Genomic DNA, 23,950 nt, shown 5'->3' on the forward strand with positions numbered 1-23,950 from the left:
TAAATCACGCTCAGTGAACTCTCTGCTGATATTCAGAGGCATTTAATTGACTCTGAATATCGACTCTGACCGGCCATTTCAAAAATGGGCAGGAGAAGGGTGTTCTGCAGGCAGAGTCAGGGAGAAGCTAGGTGGGTGTCCACATAGCTAAGTGACAAAATAGAATCTCATAAAAGCAGGCCTAACTTTGGTTCCAGCACACAAATAGTCATCTGCATGGACTCCCGAGCAATGTCCTCTGAGGTGCTCTTCACAAGCCAATCGTCGAGATATGGGAACACATGGACTCCCAGTCTGCGTAGTATGCTGAGACTACCACTAAACACTTGGTGAAAACCCTGAGAGCTGACGCGAGGCCAAAAGGCAACACGTGGTACTGAAAATTATGTGTTCCCAGTCGAAATCGAAGATACTTCTGGTGGGCAGAAGTATCGGGATATGAGTATATGCATCCTTTAAGTCCAGAGAGCATTGCCAATCATTTTTCTGAATTATTGGGAGAAGGGTGCCCAGGGAAACCACCCTGAACTTTTCTTGGACTAGAAATTTGTTCAGGGCCCTTAGGTCTAGGATGGGACGCATCCCCCGTCTTCTTCTGCACAAACAAGTACCTGGAATAGCATCCCCGCCCTTCTTCCCCTGGTGGAATGGGTTCAACCGCATGGACCTACAGAAGGGCGGAGACTTCCTCTGCATATATCTGCTTGTGCTGAGAGCTGAATGAATGAGCTCTTGGAGGGCAATTTGGGGGTTTGGAATACCAACTGAGGGTGTATCCAAGATGGACTATTTGAAGAACCCACCAGTTGGAGGTTATGAGAGGTCACCTTTGGTGAAAAAATTTTAACCTTTCCCCTCACCAGCAAGTTGTCTGGAACAGACACTTTTACTGTGGCTATGCTCTGCTGCAGCCAGTCAAAAACTCATCCCTTGCTTTGACTGGGGAGCAGTAGGGACCTTAGCCGCATGCTGTTGACTAGAACAAGCGTGTTGGGGCTGAACCTGAGCAGGCCGATGAGCCAAAGGAGTGTACCTACGTATAGTGTAGTAGTTGGGGGCACTCCTTGACTTGCCCAAAAAACTCCTAGATGAGGAGGTGGATGCAGAAGGCGTCCGGCGGGAGAGAGAATAGATAGTACCAGTGTGCTTCTTGTCTGTGACCTCAACCCTCTCTCCGAAAAGATTATCCTCCTGGCAAGGGGCATCCTCTTAGTTTCATTTACTTTCCTGTGCTGCACTGGACATGTTTCATTTTCAATTAGCCCTGAGGATCACCGGCGGAGAGAGATCCAGGGGGGGGCAGGGCTTGTGCCAACTCCGCGATCAGGGCGAGTGACCACCAAATAAATCGGAGAAGAGAGGAGGGTGGTCAGGCAGGGGGAAAAAAAAAAAGAAATAGGACACAGTACGGACACCTCTCTCTCCCAGGTGTCCGTACTGCGTCCTATTTTCTTCTTTTTTTTTTTTCTCTGCCTGACCACCCTCCTCTCTTCTCCGATTTATTTGGTGGTCACTCGCCCTGATCGCGGAGTTGGCCCTCTCTCTGCCGGCAATCCTCAGGGCTAATTGAAAATGAAACATGTCCTGTGCAGCACAGGAAAGTAAATGAAACTAAGAGGAAAGAGACAAGTTCAGGTTTCCAAAATACAAGATTTGTCTTAATTTGAGTGAACCTTTGGAAGAATATCTATATATGCCAATCCATAGACCCCTGAAGAAGGCCTCTTTGGCCGAAACACGGACCGTGTAGGGTCTTAATAAAGGAATTTGGCTTTTTTACACCTGTGATTTTAGTTTGGTCTTTCTGTACATCTTCCGTTCTTGTTGTTTTTTGGTGTTTTTTACGGGAGATTTGGACGCTCTTTGTCGTCACCTAAAATAATAATCAATTTCATGTGTATTTTTCACTGTAGAGGAGACTCCCATATACCCCGAGGGCTGCACATACAAAGAAAATGTGCCAAGGATTATACATCCTCTCTACTCTGAGTTGGTAGGGTCCTGGATGCAAGAACATACAGGGCTCATGAGGATCCTGCAAGGATACTTACATTTGCAAATGCTTCATGTTTAAAGCTTCATGGACAAAGATTAACTCTACAAGAATTTCTTCAGCAATCAAAGTAATCACTCACCAGGAGCAAGAGAATCTGAGTCTTCTTCCACTAATTTACAGGTTGTCTTCTACAAAAAGATTTGCATTTCTTAATGTCATTCATCTTCAAAATTGTTTTCCATTATTTCCCAATAAATAGTACATTAAATTCTTCTAAGCAGATGATGCACTGAAAATCTTCTCTACAAAATTTGTACATGAAAATGACCTAAACTATGAAGTGTTTCTTCCTTTGCCATAGATATATAGACATAGATACACACATGCACAAAAGGGGGCTAACTTTTCAGCACAGTGAAATGTAGCAGTTAGAAAACAGGGCACGGTAGTTTAAAAGGTGGAATTCCCTACTCTTCCAAACCCTTTAATTGCCTCTACACTCCAAAACTACCCCTCTGTAACTGATCCACCCCGTCAAAATAACTCCACAGCCCAAACACTACACATTTGCAACTGCCCTACCACATTGCATACAGCCTCCTACACAAAAGTTACCCTCCACAACTGCTACCTACCACCCCACAAACTGCCACATTCCAAAAAATCACCACATCACCCTGCAAACTGTTCCATTCCCAAAAAATACTTCCCTTAAAATTGCCCTATCCCCCAAAATTCCCACCCACCATTGTCACACTACCCTACATACTGCCCTATACCCAAAAACCACACTCTGCAACTGCACAACCACCCTGTGCACTGCTGTAGCCCCTAAAACTAATCCCCTATAAACTGCCTTATGGGCCAGTATATTGAATCATAAAAGCTACTGTACTTCAAAATTATCCACATAGAGGCATGCCAATTTGGGGCCATCATGAACCCCATAGCAGTGTCCTAGATTTATTGGTACAATTAAAGACCGACTGAATTTCAGTTTTGTTTTCAGTTATGGTAACAAAACTGGCCCAAAATCCTTTTTCTGCCTGGTTTTGGTTTCAGCTGAAAGACTATGGCCATGGTTTTGGTTTTGGCCAAAACTGACCATGTGTTTTCGATGGAAGCCGAAAATTTGTGTTTTGTCCTGTTTGTCTCCCTCCCTTCCTCCCCCCTCTGAACAGGAGTTGCCTCTTTCCCTGCCCACCTGCTGGGCCCATCTTATAATTCATGGTGGTTTAGGGGTGTAGTCAGGGCAGGAGTGATCCCTAGTCACTCCTGTTCATGCTGGCTTTGCTCTCAAAATAGCTGCAATGACCTCTAGTGGTAATCTTGTAAGACTGCCGCAAGAGGTCACAGCAGCCATTTTGAGGGGAGAGCTAACATGGGCAAGAGCGATTGGGGAGTGCATGTTAGTGTGCGTCTGTACAATAGATTTATGAGTTTTTGGTATCAAAACAGAGTATGTGGATATTCTACTTTTAAAAATCTGCCTCCTGGGTTGTACAAGATGATTTCTTGTCTTGTACTAATTGCTGAATCTGACCCTGAACAGTAGAAATAGTATCCAAAAATCTATTTTAAAAAATGTCTCCAACAATTGACTTTCAGCTTTATCAAGACAGTTCTGTGATGACCATAAAACCAGACACTACCCTTATCAGCAAGATTAATTATTACTAGAGAGTCTGATTGTAAAGACTAAATAGCTGACCCATGGTCTCTGGTGCGGTTGTTACAACTAGAATTATATACCTCATCATTTTTCAAAACCAACAAGTTAAATGTCTCTACCAAGAGGTCCACGTTATCAGAATATAACTAATGTGAAGGACATATTATAGTTGAGCCATTACTACTGGAGAGATATAAAATAAAATGTAACCTGAATCTTACTGTCTGAATAGATTGGTATAAACGCACTCACAAAGGGATCATACACCAGAATAGGAACAAAAGACAACCCGTATTCCAGTATATGTGATTCTTCTTTGGTAAGGCTTCTATGTGCTGCGACAAATTCCTCTGTCACTATCTGGATAGTGCTGGGATGGAGTTAGGGTGAAATGTGGGCGTTCTGTCCAATTATATATAATATATATATATAAAGAATCAGATTCAGTAAATGTCACCCAGCGCTATTCTATAGTGGGTACTCCAGGTTGAGAGTCCTTTATAGAATAGCGCATAGTACTAATTCCGGAGCCCAAATTTGGTCATCACAACTTCTGTCTGCTGAAATCAGGTGTAATTCCTGGTGCCCAATTTGGGCACGTACCCAGAGTACTCTAACACTGCATGCAAATTTCTGGAATGTCCTGACCTGCCTATGTCCCACATGGCCATGCCCCCTTTTGGGTTGCAAGCCATGGGAATTGGGTGTGCAGTTTTATAGAAAAGTGCATAGCAAGAGGTGTGCACAATACTGCTCTCACACCAGATGGCAAACCTCCTCCATTTAAAAGAGTAATACCTCTTAGTGGAATCTTTCTGACTGGATAATGGCAGATCATCTTGACTTCCTTCTCATCAATGAAACCTGGATTCATGATTCTAAAGACCCAATAATCCTAGAGCTTTGTCCACCAGGGTACAAAATCACCCATTGGACAAGAGAAGGAAAGCAAGGCGGAGGTATAGCTATAATTTATAAATCCCAATTCACAGTTACAACAACAGCTGAATCGATCCTCCCCCAACTCGAAATAGCCTCAGTCAGAATCACCCACCCTAACCTGCATCATCAACTAAACATAATCCTATTTTACAGACCCCCGGCTAACTGGCAAGATGCTCAGATACACTTTACGGACTTCATATCATATACTTGTCTGTCGTCCCAGAATATTCTCATAGCAGGAGACATCAACCTTCATCTTGAAGATACTAATACAAATAATGTACACGAATGCAAGGAATTCCTCCAACTATGGGAGATCCACTGGCCTAACATGCAACCCACCCACAATAAAGGACACACACTAGACATCAAAACTCACAAATTTTCATCAGAAGTGAACCTCACAATCAGAGACACAAAATGGACAGCCACACCATGGTCAGACCACTACAAGGCAAACACTTCCCTCCTCTGGAAAACAAAAGAGATACAACAAAAACAAGAAAAAAGAACCTATACTACAAGAGGCAAAATAGACCCTCAAACATTCTGGCAACAAATATATACCGACGAATGGACAACAACTACAGAATCACCCCAATTTCTACAAGAGTGGGACAACAGATGCAGAACAGTTCTAGACAAGATAACACCGCTCCAAACTAGAACCTCACATAGGAAAAGCTCAATCCCATGGTTTAACGAAGAACTGAAAGAACTAAAAACACAGGTCAGAAGACTAGAAAGAGCATGGAGCAAAAAAAAAAAAAAAAAAACTAACACACACTCAAAGAGTGGAAACAGCTACAAAGAAAATACAAATACAATATCAGACAAACCAAAAGAACGTACTACAAAACTATAATAGGACCAAATTACAAGGACACGCACAAACTCTTTTCACTTGTAAACAATCTCCTAAACACCACATGGGTCACCTCGAATAGCATACAGTGGTGGAAATAAGTATTTGATCCCTTGCTGATTTTGTAAGTTTGCCCACTGACAAAGACATGAGCAGCCCGTAATTGAAGGGTAGGTTATTGGTAACAGTGAGAGATAGCACATCACAAATTAAATCCGGAAAATCACATTGTGGAAAGTATATGAATTTATTTGCATTCTGCAGAGGGAAATAAGTATTTGATCCCCCACCAACCAGTAAGAGATCTGGCCCCTACAGACCAGGTAGATGCTCCAAATCAACTCGTTACCTGCATGACAGACAGCTGTCGGCAATGGTCACCTGTATGAAAGACACCTGTCCACAGACTCAGTGAATCAGTCAGACTCTAACCTCTACAAAATGGCCAAGAGCAAGGAGCTGTCTAAGGATGTCAGGGACAAGATCATACACCTGCACAAGGCTGGAATGGGCTACAAAACCATCAGTAAGACGCTGGGCGAGAAGGAGACAACTGTTGGTGCCATAGTAAGAAAATGGAAGAAGTACAAAATGACTGTCAATCGACAAAGATCTGGGGCTCCACGCAAAATCTCACCTCGTGGGGTATCCTTGATCATGAGGAAGGTTAGAAATCAGCCTACAACTACAAGGGGGGAACTTGTCAATGATCTCAAGGCAGCTGGGACCACTGTCACCACGAAAACCATTGGTAACACATTACGACATAACGGATTGCAATCCTGCAGTGCCCGCAAGGTCCCCCTGCTCCGGAAGGCACATGTGATGGCCCGTCTGAAGTTTGCCAGTGAACACCTGGATGATGCCGAGAGTGATTGGGAGAAGGTGCTGTGGTCAGATGAGACAAAAATTGAGCTCTTTGGCATGAACTCAACTCGCCGTGTTTGGAGGAAGAGAAATGCTGCCTATGACCCAAAGAACACCGTCCCCACTGTCAAGCATGGAGGTGGAAATGTTATGTTTTGGGGGTGTTTCTCTGCTAAGGGCACAGGACTACTTCACCGCATCAATGGGAGAATGGATGGGGCCATGTACCGTACAATTCTGAGTGACAACCTCCTTCCCTCCGCCAGGGCCTTAAAAATGGGTAGTGGCTGGGTCTTCCAGCACGACAATGACCCAAAACATACAGCCAAGGCAACAAAGGAGTGGCTCAGGAAGAAGCACATTAGGGTCATGGAGTGGCCTAGCCAGTCACCAGACCTTAATCCCATTGAAAACTTATGGAGGGAGCTGAAGCTGCGAGTTGCCAAGCGACAGCCCAGAACTCTTAATGATTTAGAGATGATCTGCAAAGAGGAGTGGACCAAAATTCCTCCTGACATGTGTGCAAACCTCATCATCAACTACAGAAGACGTCTGACCGCTGTGCTTGCCAACAAGGGTTTTGCCACCAAGTATTAGGTCTTGTTTGCCAGAGGGATTAAATACTTATTTCCCTCTGCAGAATGCAAATAAATTCATATACTTTCCACAATGTGATTTTCCGGATTTAATTTGTGATGTGCTATCTCTCACTGTTACCAATAACCTACCCTTCAATTATGGGCTGCTCATGTCTTTGTCAGTGGGCAAACTTACAAAATCAGCAAGGGATCAAATACTTATTTCCACCACTGTAGATATCCCATCGGCAACCAACCTAGCGAACTATTTCAATGAAAAAAATCATAAAGCTCCCACGCATGATACCAAGCAACACTATTGAGTACACAAGCATCCTTGAATGCTTAGACCCAAAACCTGGGGAATACCCAGCCGATCGATCATGGACCAATTTTGACTTGATTTCAGTAGATGAACTCACACACTGGCTCAGAAAATATGCCAAATCTCAATGCAAACTTGACATTTGCCCTACCAGCCTAATAAGAGCCACACCCAAACAATTAAAAAAAAGACCTCACGAACCAAGTAAACCATAGACTCCTAAATGGTCTCTTCCCCACGGAAAATGGAAATATCCTACTCACTCCGCTGCCAAAAGATGCTAAGAAAAGCACAATGGACCTAACCAACTACCGACCAGTTGCTTCCATCCCGCTCACAACAAAATTGATGGAAGGCATAGTGACGAAACAACTCACGGAATACCTAACCAAACACTCAATTCTACATGAGTCTCAATCAGGATTCCGATCAAATCATAGCACTGAAACTGTACTAGTGTCTGTAATGAATTCATTCAAAAAAACAATTGCAACCGGCAAGAACATACTCATACTACAATTCGACATGTCTAGTGCTTTCGACATGGTGGATCATGGAATATTACTACACCTATTAGAATACTTCGGTATCGGAGGCCCAGTTCTCAAATTGTTCGAAGGATTCCTCACCACCAGATCCTACCAAGTAACAACGAATACTGACAGATCACCACCTTGGATACCAGAATGTGGAGTTCCTCAAGGATCCCCCCTTTCACCAACTATTTTCAACCTAATGATGATACCATTAGCCAAACTCCTAGCCAATCAAAACCTTAACCCCTACATTTATGCTGACGACGTCACTATCTATATTCCGTTCAAAAGGGATTTAAACGAAATAACCAACGAGATCAACCAAAGCTTCCAAATCATGCACTCTTGGGCGGACTCATTCCAGTTAAAACTTAACGCAGAAAAAAACTCAATGTATAGTTCTCACTTCCCAATATAACACAAACAACTACCCCACTATAACCACACCATACTGCACACTTCCTATCTCAGAAAATCTGAAACTTCTTGGAGTCACTATTGATCGAAACCTCACACTCGATACCCACGTGAAGAACACAACGAAAAAAATGTTCTACTCGATGTGGAAACTCAAAAGAATAAAACCTTTCTTCCCAAGAAACATCTTCCGCACCCTAGTACAGTCATTAGTGATAAGTCACTTGGACTACTGTAACGCTCTGTACGCAGGCTGTAAAGAACAGACCATTAAAAAACTCCAAACAGCCCAGAACACCGCAGCCAGACTCATTTTTGGAAAACCTAAATACAAATGTGCGAGGCCTCTGAGAGAGAAACTGCACTGGCTCCCGCTCAAGGAACGAATTGAGTTCAAGATCTGCACGACCGTACACAAAATCATTCACGCAGATGCCCCACTCTATATGTTAAACCTAGTGGACTTACCGCCCAGAAACGCCAAAAGATCGGCCTGCAAATTCCTCAATCTGAACTTCCCCAGCTGTAAAGGAATTAAATACAAACAGGCTTATGCTACTACCTTTGCGTACAAAAGCACACAGTTATGGAACGCATTACCCATGGCCCTGAAAACCATGAACAATCTAACCAGTTTTTGCAAATCTTTGAAGACACATCTCTTCAACAAAGCCTACAAAAGACATCCTTAATGAAACAAATCATTCCTTAAACCACCCAAGCGTATCAAAAAACACCTCTCACACGACCTTACCTAACACCTTTCCATTTAAATCCCCATCTACCTTCAGCTTATTATCGATTGTATTTAAGATCATGTAACGACTAGATCATAACAACACTCTGTAAGCCACATTGAGCCTGCAAAAAGGTGGGAAAATGTGGGGTACAAATGCAATAAATAAATAAATAATAAATTTCCTGGAAGCCAGCAAGACCCAGGAGACACCCTCCGAAAGACCCAAGGAAGCGAATTCTAAGCTCTCAACATCCAAGCTGTGAGAGCCACAGATGTTCCACTCCATGTGGAAACTTAAAAGAGTAAAACCTTTCTTCCCGAGATATATCGTCCATACAGTCAATGGTAATAAGTCATCTGGACTACTGTAACGCATTGTATGCTGGCTGCAAAGAACAGACTATCAAAAAAGTCCAAACAGCCCAGAATACCACCGCCAGACTCATATTTGGAAAAACTAAATACGAAAGTGCTAAATCCCTTAGAGAGAAACTTCACTGGCTCCCACTCAAGGAACGCATTGCGTTCAAGGTCTGCACGATTGTACACAAAATCATTCACGCAGACGCACCAATCTACATGCTAAACCTTGTGGACTTACCTCCCAGAAACACCAAAAGGTCATCCCACAAATTTCTCAATTTGCACTTCCCTAGCTGTAAAGGACTGAAATACAAGCTGATACACGCCACCACCTTTTCTTACATGAGCACGCAGTTGTGGAATGTATTACCTACAGCCTTGAAAGCGATTGATGAAATAACTAACTTCCGCAAATCTTTGAAGACAAATCTCTTCAACGAGGCCTACAAAGAGAACCCATAACCTTACACAACTACCTCACCAATCCACCCAATCATTAAAGTCCACCTTCTATCCTGCCTAACACCTTCCCTCTCTCTTCCCTTACTCAATCTTTGTACATCACCAATTGTATCTGATATCATGGAATGATTATGTCATAACCAAATTCTGTAAGCCACATTGAGCCTGCAAATAGGTGGGAAAATGTGGGATACAAATGTAATAAATAAATAAATAAAACTGAGGGACCTTGTGATTGATCCGAGTGGCAAAAAGATCCACCAAGGGGGTGCCCCACACTCGGAAGATCTTAAAGGCTATGCCTTTGTGAAGAGACCACTTGTGCAGTTGTATTATCCTGCTCAATCTGTCGGCCAGGGCGTTGTTTGCGTCCGCAAGATAAGTGGCTTGGAGAAATGTGTCGTGAAGGCAAGTCCAATGCCACATCCGGACAGCCTCCTGACACAGAGGGTGTGATCCGCTGCCCCCCTGCTTGTTGATGTAATACATTGCAACCTGATTGTCCGTTTGAATTAAAATGATTTGATGGGACAGCCTCTCTCTGAAAGTCTTTAGAGCGTTCCAGACCGGTCAAAATTCCAGGAGGTTAATCTGAAGGTTTGTTTCCTAGGGGGACCAAGTTCCTTGAGTGTGAAGCCCATCTACATGAGCTCCCCAACCGAGAGATGCATCCATCGTCAGCACCTTTTGAAGCTGAGGAATTTGGAATGGAAGTCTCAGAGTCAAATTGGATCAAATTGTCCACCACTGAAGAGAGCAAACAAGCTCTGGGGACACTTGGATGAAATCTTCTAGAGTGCCTGTGGCTTGATACCACTGAGAAGCCAGGGTCCATTGAGCTGGTCTCATGTGAAGACATGTCATGGATGTAACATACACTGTGGAAGACATGTGCCCAGCAATCTCAACATCTGCTGAGCTGTGACCTGCCGAGAGGCTCGAACCTTAGAGGCTAGGAAGACAAGGCTGTCTGCTCTGGCTTCTGGGAGGAAGGCTCGAACCTTCTGAAGGAGTGTACCTATGCCTAGAGTAGTATTTGGGGGCATGCCTTGACTTGCGAAAAAACCTCCTAGATGAGGAGGTGGATGCAGAAGGCGTCCGGCGGGAAAGAGAAGAGATAGTATCAACGTCTCTTCTACAAACTGAACAGCCCTAGCTTATTTAGACTTTCTTCATAGAGGAATCATTCCACCTCTTATCATTTTGGTTACCCTTTCTACTCCTGGAGGGGCACTAGTCAGTCAGACTCTCAGGGTATTTACTTTTATTTATTTTTATTACATTTGTACCCCGCACTTTCCCACTCATAGCAGGCTCAATGCGGCTTACATATTATATACAGGTACTTATTTGTTCCTGGGGCAATGGAGGGTTAAGTGACTTGCCCAGAGTCACAGGGAGCTGCCTGTGCCTGCAGTGGGAATCGAACCCAGTTCCCCAGGACCAAAGTCCACCACTCTAACCACTAGGCCACTCCTCTATGATGAGATACATTTGCATGCACTAGGGGCTGGTGTTTCCCCAGAACAGGTTTGTGAACTACCAATGTGAAATATATCATGGTACCTTTGTAAGTACTGAAGTTGGTTCATTATATGGGGAGACTTCATGTTTTTCCACTGGCGTACTTCTAGTGATATAACAGCACCTAAAACAAAATAGCAGAGAAGAAAATGTTGAAAATGTTTCTTTAACACAAATGAGGCAATTTCATTGGCTACAGTTCCCCTGGGAGTCCCACAGAACTCACAAGATTGCTGCACCACCCCCGACAGTAAGAACACTGGCAGCAGACTTCCACAAACTGCAGAGGGAATATTGATGTTGACCTCACTATTAATGTAGATGCTCTATTTGAAAGGCAGACCCCTATCAGTAGTACTGCAAGAAACTACCACTAGGGGTCATCTCTGCCATTTTTGGACCCAGAGCTGATGAGATTGAAGCAAAAAGGAACTGCTCCTGTCATGTCCCACCAGAACACCAGGGATCATCTCTGGGTAAGTGCTGGACATAGCAGGGGGTTCCAGGAGGGTGGGGGAGGGAGACACGGCCAGCCCTTGGATATGGTAGAGGGTGGAATTAGAATCAGATGGATCAGAACTGGGGGTGGTAGCTGAAGCAGAGGAGAAGGGAGGAAGTGGAATCGCATGGGGTGAATCAGCAGATCAGAGAGGAGAACCTAGAGAGGAGACAAACTGGAGGGGGGGGGGGGTTGGGGGATCGGAAAGGACCATAGTCAAGTGGTCAGGTTTGGGATGCATTTTGTGCAGTTCTATCTGGCTGCTTAGCTATGCAGACAAAGGCACTGAATATGGCCCGTGACCACATAAATGCCAGCTCCTCCCCAATTCCGCCCATTATGCCTGGGTAGTTAGAGCTTATTTTCAGCAACACCACCCAGTTACGTGCCACTGAGTAGCAGCAGCTGGCCCACTCAGGGTGATTTAAGCAAGCAGAAGTCTCTCCTGCCAGCTTAAAACATGCCGAATATCGACCCATTGATGTGATTTAGTAAAAAGGCTCTTTAATTGCAAACCTAATAAAGTTATAAATAATTGGCTCACCTTGCACTTTATAATTGTGATATATAAATAATAATTATTATTACTTTGAATTGTATTTCATGTGTTCAGTCAATGGATCATCTCCTGGCTCAAAGTTGCATAGTGAGAGACCACAGCAGAAGCATATCACAGTGTCAGTTATACCTAGAGAATAATAAGAGGTATTAATTGTATTTTTAAATTAAGCATCGGAATAAAATAGAATCTATACATTTATATCCTTCCAAACCACCCCCAGGGTCCAAAGTAGAAAAATATAACTGGAATAGATTTCAGGAAGTACAAATTTTTCAATAAAAAAAGTTCTTCGGTCTTGAAAAAAACCCCCAATATAGTTAAGGTAGAAATTTACAAAATAAAAGCATTTTTAAATGGCAGCAAAATAAGCAGAGAGAAAATTAGCAGGCTCATTTTCAAAACAAAAAAACGTCTAAAAAGTGGCATAAAGCAGCATTTGGACATTTTTCTCACAAAAACGTCCAAATCAGTATCTTTGAAACCTATTTTTCGACATTGTTCTATGAAGTCCATCAGAGGTACGTCCAAATCTCAAGGGGGCATGTCAAGGGCATGTTCAGGGTGGGACTTGGGCATTTTTCAGCCATAATGAAACAAAACAAAAATGTCCAGGACTAAAACTAAGATATTTTGAGCTAGACCTGTTTTTATAACAAATAAGGCACAAAAAGGTGCCCTAAATAACCACTGGAGGGAATCAGGGGTGACCTCCCCTTATTCTCCCAGTGGTCACTAACCCCCTCCCTACCCTCCAAAATGTGATGAAAAACATTACTTGCCAACCTCTATATCAAACTCAGATGTTATACTTAGGTCCATCAGAATAGCATGCAGGTCCCTGGAGTAATCTAGTAGTGCAGTGCACTGCAGACAGGTGGACCCAGGCTCCTACCTCCCGCTACCTGTTACCCCATTACCTCTCCGCTCTCATCTCTCCCTACATTCCTCCCCGTGAACTCCGCTCACTGGACAAATCTCTCTTGTCGTCCTCCTTCTCCTCCACTGCTAACTCCAGGCTTCGCTCATTTTCTCTCGCGGCACCTTATGCCTGGAATAGACTTCCTGGACCTATACGTCTTGGTCCATCTCTACCTGTTTTCAAATCTGTGCTGAAAACCCACCTTTTCACTGATGCTTTTGGCTCCTAGCCACAATTGCCCGCCCCTTGTCCCTTCCTCCCTTCTTACCCATTACTTCCTTCACCCGTAACTGTCTTGTCTGTCTGTATTATTTAGATTGTAAGCTCTTTTGAGCGGGGACTGTCTCTTTGTATCGGGTGTTCAGTGCTGTGTGCGTCTGGTAGCGCTATACAAATGCTAATAATAATAATACATTTGTGGAGGAAACTGTGAGCCCTCCAAAACTCACCAGAAACCCACTGTACCCACATATAGGTGCCCCCTTCACCCGTAAGGGCTAGGGTAGTGGTGTACAGTTGGGGTTAGTGGGTTTTGGGGGGCTCAGAAGACAAGATGAGGGAGCAATGGTGAGATGTGTACCTGGGAGCTTTTTATGAAGTCCACTGCAGTGCCCCCTAGGGTGCCCTACTGCTGTCTTTGGATGTCAGGGGGACCAATCTACTAAATATGCTGGCTCCTCCCACATCCCAATGGCTTGATTTTTCTGTGTTTTTTCAAGAGAAAAAAAAAAGAGAGACGTTTTTCTTTTTCGAAAATGACCTTCTTTCCTATTTAGATTTTGGACATTCTTTGCAAAACGTCCAAAGTCGGACTTGGACATCATATCGAAAATGCCCCTCCACGTAAATTATTCCAGATAACAGATGTTTGATATGGAAAAGAACTATCCACCACTTTCTTATAATGTAAGCTTTTAACTGGTGTGAAAAGTGAATGACCCCCCCCCCCCCCCCCTTTTGGGGAGGGTTTTATTGAGCATAAAGAGAGATAACAAATCTTGATAAAGTGCTTTTAAAACAGAAACAAATTTATTCTTTCTAAGGTGAACTGTCAGTTTAGCTTGCTTTTGTAGGAGCTGCACAGGAATGTAGATGTTTGAACATTTTGATCGCTGAGTTTGGCAGTATGATGGAAGTTCTTGACTTTGGTTTGGAACACTATGATCAATTCCCCTGATATAGCCATATGCGAAACAGGGCCTTTGTCAGGAACCTGAGATGGTCTTCTGAAAGTGTGTAAAGATTAACGCTGCGTGTACAGAAACTGTCAATGCTTTCTTTTGAAGAAGAGAGAAATCTACAGTTGAATACTCCCTTGCAGCTTTTTGATACAAGCTAAGTACAATTGTTTTTATCATTATATAAAAAAAAAGTTTTAAAATTGAAAAAAAAAGTCTTTTAAAATATACTGTAATTTTTTGGAATAAAAGGGAGGACTTTTGTTTGGAGTTTTTATGATGTATTCCCTAGGCAAGCTTGTCAAGTCAGCTTTGCTTTGGAGTGGAGGAGTAGCCTAGTGATTAGTGCAACAGACCTTGATCCTGGGGAACTAGGTTCAATTCCTACTGTAGCTCATTGTGACTGTGGACAAGTCACTTAACTCTCCAATGCCCCAGGTACAAATAAGTACCTGTATATACTATGTAAACCTCTTTGAATGTAGTTGCAAAAACCACAGAAAGACATTATATCAAGTCCCATTCCCTTTCCCCCTTCCCTTCCCTTTTAGAGGTCTTTTCTGCAAAGTTTTGGAAAATTCTCTCTTCTTATTTATATTGTTGTAATGTGATATCTGCTATTTTTGATGATTGAATATTGTTACATCTGCAGGAGAGGAATGGCCCCAAAGTTCTGCTTGCATGCAAATGGAACAGCCAGGCTGCTGGGAACACTTTGAGGGGGTTAATTTGATGAAGGGAATACATTTTGTGGGATAAATGATACACATACACTGAATGGAGAGAGCTGGATCAGAATAAGGGAATTGGAAAATCTGCTCCCTATGAGTTTAAGGGAGGAAGAGAGTGGTGGCATGGTTGGGAATTCACTGAGGAAAAACCACTTTGAGTGAAAAGTTTGTCTCATGATAAACCGTCTCTGATGGTTCTGGCTGAGATGAGAAACAGTCCACTAGCAGGGAAACTTTGTTACTGGCAGTTGTAAAACCTTGTTAAGGGCTGTACTCTTAAATGCTTTCTTGAAAGCATGAAAAGAAGCATCCATTGGGAGCATTGCTCAATGGCCTGTAAAGGCACTATCAGTGCCTAGGGCTGAGAAAAGCAGAGAAAGTTCTCTAGTGGGGAACCCTGGTACAGATGGGTGCAGAGCCCTGTTAAGGATTGGTAAGCTTGAACCCCAGCAGGGAGAAACCCCAGAGACTCCTCTTAAAGGAAGGACCAGCAAGGGACAAGGCCTCTGCAGTGTGATTGGCCCTCCTCCTCGCAGTAGACCAGCTGATAGGAGTCCCCCTGGTGCCCCTGAACCCCCCCCCCCAATCCACTCCCAGGGCTCTAGGGTGTGGACAAGGGAGTACTTCAGGCACTGGCCCAGGAAATGGCTTCCTTGAGCTCTAGCAGTAGTCCAGCGAGATAACCGCTAAGGGTCAAGCTTTGAAGTAAGGGGAGATGCCTGTATGTTGGGGGATGGGATCTGATAGCAGAGGTGATTAGGAGCTACACGTGTAGGTTTGCAAAATGGCTGCCGTATACATGTTTGTACTGCCACTTTACAAACTATATGTGTAAGTGGCAGCACACACACATTTAAACCCTAATGGTGTCCTCATCTATTTCTTAGGCATTTACCCCCGGATTCTATATATGACCCCAAAAATTGGGTGCCGATCCAAGATGTGTGCCCAACTAAATTAGCTAACAAGCCAATTAGTGCCAATAATTGAGTGCTAATTGGCATAAGTTGGCACCAATTTGGATTTACACGCACATCTTGCTACATGCTATTCTATAACAATGTGCGGCTGTCACGGTCTCAGGCTCTCGGACACTGGAACAACGTGAGCCCTTGGGCTACTGTAGAGGAGTGGCAGCAGCAGACAAAATCCCCCAACCAGGACTGGAGAAACAAGCAAGGATGGAGCTGGAATCTGGAACGGGCTTGGCTGGACCCAAATGCTGGAACGGACTAGACTGGAATAACAGGACTGGAGCAACCGGACTTCACCTGCGCTGACCACCGTTCCCCAGAGGTTGAGCCCCTGGGTGCGGGCGGCCTGCAGGACTTACAGGACAGAGCTGGTAGACAAGAAATGCTGGACCAGACTGACTGGAACAACAGGATTCTCACACCGGATACTAAACAAGCTTGACTAAAACAGGATTCAGGACTCAGGATTCTCACACAGGGTATAAGGATACTGAAACAAGCTTGACTGAACAGGGACTGAAGGTCAGAGGGGAAAAGAACAAACAAGGCAGGCTAGGCAGGACTGGAACAGGATTCAGGATTCTCAATAAGGATTCAGGATTTACAACAAGTTTGGCAGAAACAGGATTCAGGAAACTCAGGCAGGATACTCAAGCGAGAGTCAGGATTTACAAACAAGCTTGGCAGACACAGGATTCAGGATACTCAGGAAGGGTGGGGACTGAAGCTAGAGACAAGCAGGGTCAGAACCAAAGCTGAAGGCTTGCAAGACAGAGACAAGTAGGAAGGGGGCTGAAGCTAGAGACAAGCAGGGTCAGAACCAAAGCTGAAGGCTTGCAAGACAGAGACAAGTAGGAAGGGAACCGAAGCTAGAGACAAGCAGGGTCAGAACCAAAGCTGAAGGCTTGCAAGACAGAGACAAGTAGGAAAGGAACCGAAACTAGGGATAAGCAAGCAGGATATAAAGCAACAAACACAGACAAACAATAAAGCAATGGCAGAAGGCTGACAAGCAGCCACAAAAGGATAAAAGCAGAAGAGCTAAAGAGCTTAACTGCATACAGACCAAACAAGAACAAGGCAAACAGGCAAGAAACAAATTAAGGCAGAAGTGCTATTAACAGCACACCAACTAACCTAAGAACCCTTGGAGTTGCAAAGGCCCAGCTGAAAGGGCCAGGTGCATAATAAAGGCAATTACAACTGAGGTCACAGGTAAGGGTGCTGCTTAGCTCCAAACAACCTAAGCAAGTTTGACAAGCAGGACGATCCGAACTGGACCAGAATGACTTCTGAAACATGCTTGGGAAACAGCAAGAAAACAGTCTAAAGCAGCCACCGGTTCTGGCCACCAGAGGGCGAGGTGAGCACAGACATGGAAAACAGTGGCAATCGTAACAGCGGCCAAATCCCACAGTGAGCAACCCAAAAGGGGGTGTGGCCATGGAGGTACATGGTCAGGTCAGGGGTGTTCCTAAATTTGCACACAGTGTTATAGAATTGGGTTCCAGGAATTATTCCTGGTTTCAGAAAGTGCAAAGTCCTGTTGCCCAATTTGGTCACCAAAATCAGCACTCAATGCTATTCTATAATGGGGGTTCATTTTTGAGTGCCCATTATGTAGAACCAGGGGTGTAGCCAGACTTAGGCGGGAGGGGGGTCCAGAGCCCGAGGTGAGGGGCACATTTTAGCCTCCCCCCCCCGGCACCACCGACACCCCCCCCCCCCCCCGGCACCAACAACTTTGACCCCCCCCCCCCCCGCCGCCGACCCTCTCGACTCTCCTCACGCTGATAACCCTCCCCCGCTGTCGCCTACCTTTCATGGCGAGGGACCCCAACCCCCGCCAGCCGAGGTCCTCTTCTTCTGGCGCAAGGATTTGTTCTGTTTCTGTGAGTCTGACATCCTGCACGTTGTAAGTGCAGGACGTCAGACTCACAGAAACACGGCCGTTGGCTGATCTGCAAGGCTTCGTTCTGTTTCTGTGAGTCTGGTGCAGGACGGCAGACTCACAGAAACAGAATGAAGCCTTGCACCGGAAGAAGAGGACCTCGGCTGGAAGGGGTTGGGGTCCCCCGCCAGCAAAGGTAGCGGACGGCGGGGGAGGGGGCCGAGAGAGTCATCGGCAGGGGGGTCCAGGACCAAATCTACATGGGCCCAGGCCCCTGTGGCTCCATGTAGCTACGCCAGTGTATAGAACTGCATTGAGTGCCAGTTTCAGTGGCAGGGATCTATCAATTTTAGATGGGAGCTAATAATACAGACTTTCTCTTGTAAAACATATGTAATATTTACTGCATGTTTTCACTTCTATGTTGATATTCACCATACATGATCTAAAATAGTGTTCCATATTCCTACAACAGTGAAAGTTTAAATCTTAAACATTTTCTGACGATACCCTCAAAATATGGAACACAAGTCACCAAACACATGAAAGAACAATAAAATACATATATGAGAAGAAATTATTTACCTTTGTAGAAAAATCCAACTTTGACAAGATCAGCAGGATTCACAGGTGTGTCTTGTGGCCAGTTTTTAAAAGAATTCAATCGAATACCTTCATCTTTATAAATATTAGATACCACAGATCCTTATAAACACAGACATTTCTCATAAGCTACAAGTGCTGAAATGCTGTGAATTAATACAACAATTTCAAAAATTGCTACTGGACTCACTAAAACTCCCATAGTTATACAAGTTGCTTACTAATTTTCATGCCAGCGGTACATGGGCTTTATTGCTCAGTAAGCCATACTAATGGGATTTGTTCTATTTTTCTTTTCTGAGATTTATAACTTGCTTTACTAGTAAAAATACTCAGAAAAAGGTACCACAAATATTTTAACAAATATAGTTTAGGACTGTTCTTATGTGTAAATAGTGGCATGACGTGTGCATCAGATGCATGTACAAAAATTGATTTTAGAAAGTCACTATTTACATGTGGGGATTTCAAAGAGGTATGGTTTTGGCCAGTTGCATAACTACTACTGAGTGAAAAGCCAGGGGCTACTTGATGGTAGGGGCCACCTCCTCTGCCCACACCAGCAAGAACAAGAACCTGAGGTGGGATATACTGTCAATACCTATTTGTAGGTAGGACTGTAATATTTAATGTGCAGGGACCATTAATACATCTTGTAACTTTAATTATTATTGCAGGCAACTGTATTCTTATATGCTATGCAAGAACAACTGTAAATATATCTGCTAATTCATTCATATTTATTTTATTTTTATTACATTTGTACCCCGCACTTTCCCACTCATGGCAGGCTCAATGCGGGTTACATGGGGCAATGGAGGGTTAAGTGACTTGCCCAGAGTCACAAGGAGCTGCCTGTGCCTGAAGTGGAAATCGAACTCAGTTCCTCAGTTCCCCAGGACCAAAGTCCACCACCCTAACCACTAGGCCACTCCTCCACTCCTGATATCAATTTCAGCAAATCTGTAAACAATTTTTTAACAGGATCTTCATAGATCACGGCATCAATGTTGCTTAAACTGAACTAAGTCAGAGCAGCAATGTGCAGTTTAAGCAACATTGATGCTGTGAACTCTGAAGATCCTGTTAAAAAATTGTTTACAGATTTGCTGAAATTCATATCTATTTATATGCATAAGGGCTGCATTGCCTAACTGAGGCCTATGAACCAAACTTTGACTAGGCCAGAAACTATCTTTTTAGGATAATATATCATAGCTGTTACACAGGGGTGTGCTGGTAAATTTTTTTAACAACGGGCTCTCTCTCCAGGCATATCCAGCCCTGCAATTTGGAGAGCCAGGGGTGGACTGGGGGGGGGGGGAATGCATGCCACTCTTCCCCCCCCCTCGTGCGGGCACGGTAGGCATACCTTTGATGGCAGGGATGCTGAGCCCCACCAACTAATAAATTGACTGCCACCAGTCTCTGCTGCTTGTTTCTGGTTCTGAGCAGTATGCAGGAGAAGTCCCAGCCTGCTGCTCAGAGCTGGAAACAAGGAGCGGGGAGCAGCAGCAGTCAATTTACTTGGGGCTCAGCACCTCTGCCCGCAAAGTAAAAGAGAATTCAGGAGGGGGCCCGAGCCCACGTTTTGGGAGCCAGTTGTTAAAGTAGCCACAGGGGGCCTACTTTAACAACCAGCTCTCAAAATTCTTAAAAATGTAACAAATGGGGAGTCACGTGATGCGGTGGAAGCAGTAACAGCGTTTTTGTGCTGCTCCGAGTGCCCTGCTCGCCCCCGACCTAAACCGCCGTAGAAAAACTCAAAGAAACCGATCGGACTCTGTAAAAGAACGGAGGAAGGTTCATGGAACAATATCTCGTTCCTACGCCGCTCGGAAGCACAAGGAAAAGCTCGAAAAGCGAAAAAGAAAAGCTGCTCGCGGCAAACAGCGATTCCAAGATGGCGACCGCATCCCCGCGAGGCGAGGCTGAATTTACCGCCCGACAGCTGGCGCAATTGGTAACAGCGGTAGGAACCGCACTGGAACCCCGTTTCACTGCATTAGAGGGCCGATTGGGGAAAATAGATGGCACATTGGCGGAAATAACAAGCAGAACGGCAGAGGTCGAAAAACGAGTATCAGACCTGGAAGACACATGGCAGCAACGCGAGCCGGATATATCTAACTTAAAGCAACAGCTAACAATCCAAGCAGAGAAGTTAGATGAACTAGAGAACAGAACTAGGCGATGCAACCGCAGACTGGTGGGCCTGCCTGAAACTATACCAGACAAAAACCTGGGCACAGTGCTGGAAACATGGCTCTCTAAGGAATTTGCCATATCAGACAGCAGAGGCCATCTCTGCATTGAACGGGCCCACAGACTGGGGAGACCGGGTCAACCGGGGTCTAGACCCAGAGTGGTCATAATAAAAGTTCTCAACTATCTCCATAAAGAAGAGATTTTACAGGGGTACCGACAGAAAAGAGATACTTTAAGATACGCGGACAGCCAAATAAGAATATTCCAGGATTATTCAGCTAGTGTACAGGAGAGGAGACGAAAATTCCATCCGATTTGCTCCTCACTTATTGATAAAAATACTCGGTTTATGCTCCTGTACCCAGCGACGTTGAAAATCATGAAAGATGGAAAATGGATAGCCTTCACCTCAGAACAATCAGCGACACAATTTATTAATCAGGAGCTACACGCACCTGCAACACCAACGTGAACTTGCTTCAAAAGAACTGTGGTGAGCAGACTCTGTACTTGATAAGACCATTTTGCCAGGTCTGATGACATTTTTTGAGAACTCAAATTGCCAAAGGTTAAAGGTAATAATGATATGTCTGGGGGGGGGGGGAGTGGGGCACTCAGCACATTGTGACTAGGCCTTGATGGGGAATGCCCTTTCAAGGCATTTCTTGGGAGAAGGGGAGTGGAAAGAATGGGTAGACCTGAGGATAAGGGGAGGGATAGGGGTGGGGGAGGATACACTAAAGGGAGTAATTGAGAAGATAATTAGTGGGGTAAAGGGGGAGGATATTACTGGTACCTATGATCACATGAGAGCTAAATTGAACCTTGGTCTCCAAATACAGCATGCATGCTCCTGGGGAGAGGCTGGGCCCCCGGGGGTAAACCAGGAAATATTACTGATAGTATCCCCAAGACTGGAGAGTCATTAGCCACTCTGGAGTAAAGATCTTGTCGTGGAATGTTTCAGGCATCACATCGCCAGTGAAGAGATATAAGATCCTATCTCAGATACGGCGACACAATATAGATTTTGCATGTTTGCAAGAAACAAAATTATCAGATATTGAACATGGAAAACTTTGTCAACAGTGGGTGGGTGAGAGCCACTTCTCCTCCTCGGGCAATAGGAAGAGTGGAGTTGTAATACTAGTACGTAAGGGGTTACCTTGCACCACCGCCCTAATATACAAAGATTCAGAGGGACGTATAGTGTTAATTCGTGTTAACTATCAAGGTCAGAGCTTTTATTTGTGTGCGATATATGCTCCAAATTCCTAAGACCCAGGTTTCTTTCAGTCTTTAATAGCATTAGGGCTGCAGTACACTGATGCTCCCTGGGTGTGGGCGGGAGATTTCAACCAGGTGCAGGACCCGTCCTTGGATAGATCATCACCCGTGGCTGTTCCAGGGGTGAGCAAGGGGAGGGGGATATCTGCACTCTGTAAACATTTGCATTTAACTGACCCGTGGCGCTCTCTCCACCCTACTACAAAAGACTATACCCATCAGTCAAAGGCCCACCAATCTTGGTCTAGAATCGACTATATCCTCATATCACAATCTTGGTTCTTTAAAGTCCAGCAGGCAGTTATTGGTCCTATGGAAATTTCAGACCATAGTATGATATGGGTAGAACTTGACCTAAGGGGGGGAGGGAGAACAACTAACCACTGGAGATTCCCTGCTTATCTCTACAGAGACAAACAACTTGTAGACCACCTATTGGGAAAATGGAAACTGTATGAGGACACGAATTATTCTTCATGTGACTCACCTATATTATTCTGGGAAGTATCCAAAGCGGTTATGAGAGGGGAAGTAATAGCGTTTCAAAGTGCTAGGAAAAAACGATTAGCGGCGGGCATTTTGCGCCTAGAAGCAGACTATAGGAAAGCAAACAGGAAATATATAACACACCCCACTCCAGATAACAGAGATTCCATGTCAGCAACCCTGGTAGCACTCAACTCTCTTATTCATGAGCAAGCCACGAAGCAATTAATGGCTCAACGGCTGAACTTCCAACGCTTTGGGAATAAATCAGGAAAACTACTAGCTAGAGTGGCTAAAACACAAACCTCCCAAAGATTTATCCCAGTGATAACGAATTCCAAGGGGGACAAGCTAACTAAATTACAAGACATAGTTAACACATTCCAGGAATACTTTAAGGAAACGTATAGCGCCAAAGATAGGGTTCGTGGTCCCCTGACCCGAGACTACCTAGAAGATGCAAAAATGCCCCAATTAACAGAAATAGCCCGCCAAGCACTGCTAGCCCCACTTGAAGCACAAGAGGTTTTTAAAGTATTAAAGACCCTACAACCAGGCTCAGCCCCAGGTCTCGATGGTTTCTCTAATGAGTACTATAGGATGCTGGCCCCTCAATTTTGTGGAGCCTTGGTAGATTACTTTGAGGCAGTAGTGACTAGGGGATCCTTTTCATCAAGGGAGAATGAGGCCTTAATAACATTAATCCCCAAGCCGGGTAAACCAAAAGATCAAGTGGAATCCTATAGACCCATTTCCCTCATCAATGTAGATGTTAAGATCTTATCCAGAGTGCTAGCAAACAGACTGATGGCTCACATTCCATACCTAATAGGAGAACACCAAGTGGGATTTGTCAAAGGCCGACAGGCGGTAAGACAAGTTCGGAAAGCACTACTCACAGTAGCTTATGGACAAGTTACGGGTGACCCCTTATTACTAGTTAGCCTAGATGCGGCTAAAGCTTTTGATAAAGTTAATGGAGAATACCTGTTTCAAGTACTCGAGTATATTGGGCTGAGTGGCTGGTTTCTGAAAGCAATTCAGACACTCTATAATAACACCACTGCACAAATACTGATTAATGGTACTAGATCTATGCCCTTCCGGGTAGAACGGGGCACAAGGCAGGGATGTCCATTATCCCCCATACTGTTCCTTCTCTACCTAGAGCCACTTCTACGAACGATTCTGCTAGACCAAGACATACGGGGAGTAACACTTCATGGGCAACTGATAAAAGTGCTAGCTTTTGCAGACGATATGTTTCTTACACTTACACAACCGAAAACCTCAGTTTCACGATTACTTGAAGTCATAGATGAA

The 23,950-nt window shown here is 44.4% G+C and overlaps 1 protein-coding gene across 1 annotated transcript in view; it reads right to left on the reverse strand.

Annotated features, from left to right (window-relative positions):
- Positions 1–23,950, reverse strand: part of LOC115463101 (baculoviral IAP repeat-containing protein 1-like) — a 93,365-nt gene that overhangs the window by 21,909 nt on the left and 47,506 nt on the right. Inside the window, exons 7-9 of the mRNA XM_030193313.1 lie at positions 12,377–12,476; positions 11,332–11,413; positions 2,136–2,184 (exon numbers count right to left, since the gene is read on the reverse strand). Of these exons, the coding sequence (XP_030049173.1) occupies positions 2,136–2,184; positions 11,332–11,413; positions 12,377–12,476 (231 nt within the window). The remainder of the gene's footprint in view (positions 1–2,135; positions 2,185–11,331; positions 11,414–12,376; positions 12,477–23,950) is intronic.

This window comes from Microcaecilia unicolor, chromosome 2, assembly GCF_901765095.1.
Source record: "Microcaecilia unicolor chromosome 2, aMicUni1.1, whole genome shotgun sequence".
Lineage (NCBI taxonomy): Eukaryota > Metazoa > Chordata > Amphibia > Gymnophiona > Siphonopidae > Microcaecilia > Microcaecilia unicolor.